We start from the raw sequence: 7,555 nt of genomic DNA on the forward strand, positions 1-7,555 counted from the left end.
CTAATAGTGAAAATTTTTATTAAAAGTAACTAAGGATGGTGACATCCCTGTCTGAGTTTTTGCGCTAGTGACATTGTCAAGAAAGTGCAGAACTGCCACTGCTGACAAAGAGAAGCTGCCAATTCCTGGTTGTAAAGTGGAGCCAGCAAGGAACTTTGGCACACTTGCTGTTGCCACTGCTTGTAGGTAGACCAGCTGGCAAGATTAGACATAATTTTTCCCCCCAAAGTAATAAATCTGTGCGGGTATTTTTTGTGTGATTTAGTGTTGAGAAGGCCCAGGAGTCCATAATTTGTGAGTTTGAGCAGAAGAGCTGCGAAATTAATCTTTACAATAGCAACACCTGTTCTTTGACTTAGCCTTTGATAAACTACATGTGGATAATATTTACCACATTCTTTGACTACTTTGAGATAATAGCAGCCAGGTGTAAAGCTAGTTTTTGGTAGTGGGAAAACAATGCAGAAAGAGAAACTGTGTGAGTCACCTTGAGTTCTTTAAAAGTAACATCATATGGTTAGAGTTTTAGAAGAAAAAGAATGAAAAAAATAAGAGGGGAATGGTTTCAAATGTATTCAGATGTAAGAGTTTAGAGAGACTATTTTCAAAGTAAGTGATAACTGAACAGAACTGGGTCACTGGAATCTCAGCATCTCTTGACAAGCATCATTTGCAAAACAGATACAACAGCGCATATCTCGTCTTATGGAAATAAGATCTTGGTTCTCAGTTCTTGTACCTCAGACTTTACATTTTAAATTCTCCAGGTTCTCTGACAGCATTTTAAAAATTTATCCTTAGCAGCAAGTTTCAATGATAACTAGAATTCAATAATTGTTAAACCTTCATACTAATTATGACAACATTTTAAATCAAATAGCTACTCACATAAAAGAGTTTAAATTATTCTAGCTTAAAAGATTTGTTATGTTAAAGAAGGAAAGAAAAATATTTTTAAGAAGCTTTGTTGATTTTTTAGCATACTCCTTCCTTTTCCTCTTTGTGCACTTAATTAAGTTTGTGGCCATAGATCAGAGAAGAAGATCGTGTATAATTATTTGCTCTTGTAATGTACATTTTTTTATTAAAAATAAAAATTAAGACGTGCATTTTAAGAGCTATTATAATTTAGAAACAAAATCTTTTCTGCTTGCAAAATGTGTTTTCCTTTGAAACACTCTATGCAATGAGAGATGAAAATTGTCATGCAGCATGATCCAAAATCAAAGACCTGTGGTGTCCTTTTAGAGTGACTAAAAATGTCTCTAGACAGAACCTCATATGTGTTCTTCCTCTGAGATTCTGGAGACAGTTCCCCATTATTATCTGCAGTAGTTTGCTTGTGTGCTGATTCTCTGTGAAGAGTTTTCAGAGAATGCATAGAGATCATTCTTGGAAAAAGGAGGGATCTGGAAAAAATATTTACCACTTGCATAATCCTTCAGTTTGATGAAAATTCTTTGAGCTGGCAAGAATAGATTTTCCTCTTCATGGGGTACTGATGCACAGAAACAGAAGAACCACCACCAGAATATTTTTTAGACAGCTTTTATGAGAAGAAATTCATCCCTTTCAGGGGTCTGACAAGAGTCTGCTTGAATTTTCCCTTGAGAAAAAGACCTACAAAGATTGAAGATTGGAAATTTCTAAGTATCACTAGCTTCCAAGAACCTTGAAAAGACAAAAGACAGGGATTTTGGTATAATTTGACCTGCCATCTCTAGTCTTGGCAAGGATTAGCTGCCTAAAACACTAAGTCTGCTTTCTTGGGTGCCAAACTCAAGAAGTAACCCATACAGCAGATTTCTTCAGGTCACACAGCCTTGGACATGAAGGGTCCCAGCCTCCAGTCAGTCCATCTAGCAGATGTACATGATAGGTGAATGAAGTAGACTCTTGAAAAGCTTGCTACTTGTTAAATCCATATTAAATATACCCACAGAACATTAAGGACTGGAAGGCACCCTGAAGGATCATCTGTGTAAAAACATTCCTTTGTGCTAATCTGCTTAAGGCATGCCAGTTTCTGTAGTTCATGGCACACGAAGTTGTGTGTCTATTATCACTTCATCCCAACTTGCCAAAAGGAGCACTAGATGCTCATTTCTAGCTCAGTTGATCTGGGGCAAGTCTTGAACTGTTGCCCTCTGACCTGTGGGAGCAAATTTAAATGTTTTGCTACTCTTCATCTGCAAACTCTTTGCTAAGGTTGACTGTGAAAGGTCTACTGCTGATAAATCAAGTGTTCATTGGGAATAAGTGGGATTTCTACTCCATTCATTCTTGCACTGGTCTTGAAACTCTGCAGTCAAAGACACTCTGCTGATGATTTCAACAGTTGTTGAAGAAAACCTTCATTTTCCCATTTGCACATATCTGCCTAGGGGAAAAACCCAAAAGAATGAAAGATCGGGTTTTTTGTAGACTTGAGAAATTCAGACTGTGTTCTAGTAAAATTCCAATCCATACAGTATTTGCCCATGGGTAAAGTTCCTTGCACTGAGTAAATTCACATGCCAAAACAGTCAATTTATCCTAATTATGCAAGTAAGTTTTCCTAAGATTTGGGAGATTGCTTGGCCAGAGTTAACAATAAAGAGGAATCTACTGCTGGAATAGGTTTTTGCTGTGAAAGTTTGCTTTTGCTAGGGCCAGATGCTATTCAGTATGAGTAAGAATGACAGAATCAGGGTTAGAGGAGCAACTGTTGATTGCAGGCATCTACACAAACACATTCCATTTCTGTCATTCAAATTCAGCAGTTTGTATTTGTGCTCTGCTCTGATAGAGCATTGGAAATGTCTCTTTCAGTGGGTTTGAGTTTAGGACAAGGCTAGATGTGGTTTCTCTAGAGAGTAAGGTGCTTATCAGGCATCACTCAAATGTTACTCAATTATATGTCTGATTAGTAAGAGCATAATTGTTGTAGTTGGCAGTTTTTCTCAGTGAATAATAAATTCACTATAAATGCACACCTTTTTTTTTTTTTTTTTGTCTCATTAGTGAATCTGTCCCAAAAGTAAACTTTTGGGAGACTTTTATCCCAATTCATTAATCTTCTGCAGATGTTGATGTCCTTCTTTAATATTTAGAGAGTGGTAATACAAACTGCAGTAAAAAATTCATATCTCTCCCTTCCATGTAATCTCTGCAAAGGGTGTCATAAAGCTTTTGTCTGCTTGGGATATGAGTTATTTACTAAATTTCTGCAGTATGCACTTATGGTTATTTAAAGAATGTTGTCTCTCATGCCTGACATTGGCTTGGCTACATATTTAGCTCGAGACAGTTCTATGTCCTCTTCAGAAATAAGACACCAGAAAGGGGATTGTGCTTCTTTAAACAGAATTTCTCCAGGCCTATTGGATGGTCTTGGCTGGATGTCTTGTTACACTTGTGGCTGAAGCTGCATCACTTCATATAACTGCTTTCTGAGTCTGAAAGTAGATGAGAACAATTTTCTAGCATGGTAACCTGCCCATTTCAATTTAATTATTTATTGATGGTGAAACAAATGTAGAGATTCACATTATTTCTACTAGAAGTCAGATGACTTTTGGACAGTGAGTGGTGAGTTCAAATGCAACCAGAGAAATTTGAAGTTAGACTCAAGTTTCCTATTTTTTGAATGGATGTGCTTAAATCCAAACCTGCAGTAATCTTCTTATATTATTAAGGCTTTAAGGCACATTGCTTTATTTATACTGACTAATATTTGGTTTCACTTTGGAAAAGTTCACTTTGGACTAAATATTTAGTATGAGAAGGGAATTTTCCATTTCAGGGAGTAAAAAAAAAAATTAAAACCTGTTTTAGTGCAAAAAGCTCTTTTCAGTAAAGCTTCCAAACCTACAGATCTTTTTCTACAGCTTACCTTATTATGCTAAACTTGGATTCCCAATGACATTTAATGTAATAAAAAATGACACTGTAATTTAAAAAATGGCTTAGAGAATTATCAGGACACACATTAGGTAAATTAAAAGCTGGCTCAATGAGGAATCAAAAACTTGAGTTTCTAATGGGAAGATGTAGATGAATGGGGCTCATTAGGGTCTGATAGGTTTGGATAATGGGTGGGAAGGACAAGATGGAGTTATTAAATGATATGAATCCCCTGGTATAATGGCCAGATTCCAGTAAAATGCACTTTATTATAACCAGATGAAGTATATTTAAACCAAATGAAATATATCTGGCACCAGAGAAACATATCTGTCTCTGCTGCAGAATAATGAGGCTTTGTCCTGGAAAGCAGTGACCTAATGGATTTAGGATGGTCATAAAAGATCATCTCAGTGTGAGCTCTCAGCATAATGCTGTCACGAAGAACGGTAGACCATTTCTTGAATGCCTTAGAAGTTAAGTAGCAAAGTAATTATTCCACATAATATCAGTAAAAAACCCCATGGGTTAGGTGTCTTTCCATTAAGACAGATTGGGATTGCTCAGTGGACTTCAAAAGGTGATCAAAAATGGCCAGCATTTGGGAAACCCTGTTAGGAATTTGCCTCACTCACATAAAGATATTCAACCAGAAACTTCAGAGATAACATGATATCTGTAGATAGATGTTTAAATAAAAAAGATTCATCAAACTATGACAAAGGAAATTAAATGTTCTGTCCTAGCAAGCAGGAGCTTCAAGTGTTATAAGCAAAAAATAAAGGACGCAATGAACTCAAAGCCATTAACATGTGGTTAACTTCTTAAATTAACTCCTCCAGATAAGACCAGTCCCTGGGTCTTCTGTGGGTAACAAGAAGAATCTGCAAATGAAACAGGCTTACACATATTTGCTTTTCTTTATCCCACAGTAAGACAAGTCCATTATTTATAGATCAAACTGTGATACAGCTTGAATATCTGTTAAAAGAAGCACCTCCAAGGAAAACAGCTGAACATTAGGTATAAATGACAAAAAGCCCCCAACCATATAAAAGTAATCAAGGATAAGAACTGTTGCTAAGGTTTCCTAGGCTTTTTGTCTTGTGTTTTGTTTGTTTGGTTAATTTGTTTTTGTTGTTGCAGAGGTTTTCGTGGTATGTGCCTTGCTTTGTTGGTTATCAATACAGAATCACATACAAAGTCCAGGCTTATCATCTGACAAAATGAAAATTATTCCAATTGTATTAAATTAATTAGCTGGAGATAATGGAAAGAATTTGTTCCTGCCAAGTTTCTTAAATCTTCCACAAAGGGCTTGCATATTTAAATGTTCAAAAGGAGTGAAACTGCTGTGCCTGATTTCCTGCAGTGTTTAAAAAAGGAAAGGTGGAGGCTTCTCAGGTAACACACAGATCTTTGTGCAGGCACCAGTACAATTAAATGAGGTTGTGGTGTTTATTTCCGGTTCATAACCTCGATTCTCTCACTGGATCTATGTAATAGGTCCAGTTACAGCATTGTATTTTATACAAACAATGGAGAGAGGAGGTTGTGTTCCAGTCAGCAACATTTGCAAAACAGTCCATTGCAATCTGCATCTGTAAATATTTTTAAAAGCTAAATTTCCATTTGCTTTGGGGAAGGTTTTCAACCTGAACACAAGCAGAAATTAAAACATTGCTATCTCAGCTTATCTGATTCATCACAGGTGTATATTATGTTCAATGTTTTCTGAAACACAGGCTACTTTTTGCAATTTATTAAAACTATTGAAAAAGAAGTAGCAGAAAAAAAACCCTCGAAACCACTGAATAATTGGAACAAATAGTATAACTAAGGACAGTGTTGTTTGCTTCTGAATGTTTTAGAAACAGCAAAAAATAATTGAGATTCACTAACATACTGATCCACATTGCTTATTTAACTGTGAATTCAGCATAATAGAAAACTCTTACAAAATGAAAACATAGTGAAGGATTAATTTTCCCTTTTCTCCTATTTTTGTGTACATTACATTTGAGCCCTAATATCTGTGTTTTTCTGTTTGATTTCACAGGTTTGTGAAATCAGTGGAATTATTGAAGAACAATTTAATAAAAACCAAAAATATGGTGATCAAAACTACACCTTAAAAATTGGTTTAGTTTATACATAAAAAAATTAAATAAAGTTATTTTTCTAGTATCAGCAGCATATGAGTGAAACTGCTCTGATATGAGGATGCTGTAGTGCACTGAATGAGACTATTTACTGTGGTACAGTGGCCTTAGGAAAGAAGGGTAATTGTCACCTTTTAGTGTAAATTTACTACAATAGTTTTTTTAGTTTACACCCCTATTGTTTTGGATTGACATTTGATAAGCTAAATTCTGCCTGACCAAAACAAACTTTGCCTAAAGATTGTACGTATTTTAACTTGTCTAAGGTTTTCTACTCCTTATATTTTTGTAATCTTTGCTCCTTTTTAGATTAATAAACATTAAAGTATTTGCTGCATCTGCCCATATGTATGTCCCATTCAGGTCTCACAGAGAGCTGGCTGTTCACTCATAGTCACCTGCAGAGAGAGGTCAGACAGGGGAATGAGTGAAAGAGTGTGTGTGGGTAGCAGAAACAGGTGCTGCTCGTGCTGCATAGCTTTGTATTGAATTTATCTTCTTTGATCTTTAAAACAAATAAAGACTGTTAAAAAGGGGGACATAATAAGGAGTGGTGCATGCATGCAAAAATAAAGCACCTAAAAGGAATTTCATATATTATGATAAAGTGTTAGTTACCCATGTGAATTACGGAGACAAACTTGCTGTTTAAAATATTCTATCTGGTGTATGCTGTGTGCTTGGAACTTTAGAGGATGTGTTAGCACAGACATCAAATGAAGGGATGTGGCAGTTGGATTTACTGATTTCATTTACCTGTTAATTCTGTCAAGTGTGTTCTCAGTTTCCTCTGTCTTCAATTATGTATGCTCGGGTCCTGTATCTTTGACAGAATAATAAAATGAAATTGCTTGCAACTATTAAAAAACACAGTATTACAAAGCATCTATTTGTTTAAGAAATAAAAATGAGTTGTCTGTCATAAGTGTTTCATAGTGTGAACTTTTTTCTGCTGTCTCACAAATGCAGAGCGCTAAATACACAGAAACACTATTGTCTGTGTTAGTCATGAGTGAGGTTAAATGGAAGTTAACATTGTGGTGAGCAAGTATTTGCTATATGTGTCATCATAGTGTACAGTTCCTATATGTAAAATGTTTGGCATACTGGGATAGTGCCTTTAAGTTCATTTCAAGAAGGTACTTTGTTAATTTGTCATCAGTAAAGGAAATCTGTAATGCTGTGTGCATTTGCAATATACTTGAGAGCTCGTTTCCATATGGGGGATATGTTGTCATTGATTAGTCAGTTGTGCTCAGAAAAGCATTCCTGTGAAACTGTCTCCTTTTCATGACTTTTATTTTTCCTTAGTGGCCCTCATTTCACATTTTACCTTGACATTACTGAAAAATATAAAATAGGATTGCCTTTTCTTCTTTCAGTTGCTTCACTCAACATCTGCTAAGCTGCATGCTTTCTGCTTCATGTCATTACTGGGTGAAATTATGACTACATTTAATCCTTGGGAAAAATCTCATTGACTTCAGGAGAACCAAGACTGCTCACAA

General features: G+C 35.7%; 1 protein-coding gene across 1 annotated transcript in view; it reads left to right on the forward strand.

Annotated features, from left to right (window-relative positions):
• C2H8orf34 (chromosome 2 C8orf34 homolog) overlaps positions 1-6,959 on the forward strand; it is a 150,280-nt gene extending 143,321 nt beyond the window's left edge. Inside the window, exon 14 of the mRNA XM_064706200.1 lies at positions 5,945-6,959. Coding sequence (XP_064562270.1) covers positions 5,945-5,952 — 8 coding nt within the window. The 3' untranslated portion in view covers positions 5,953-6,959. The remainder of the gene's footprint in view (positions 1-5,944) is intronic.
• Positions 6,960-7,555: the final 596 nt, after the last annotated feature.

Source organism: Zonotrichia leucophrys, chromosome 2 (assembly GCF_028769735.1).
Source record: "Zonotrichia leucophrys gambelii isolate GWCS_2022_RI chromosome 2, RI_Zleu_2.0, whole genome shotgun sequence".
NCBI lineage: Eukaryota > Metazoa > Chordata > Aves > Passeriformes > Passerellidae > Zonotrichia > Zonotrichia leucophrys.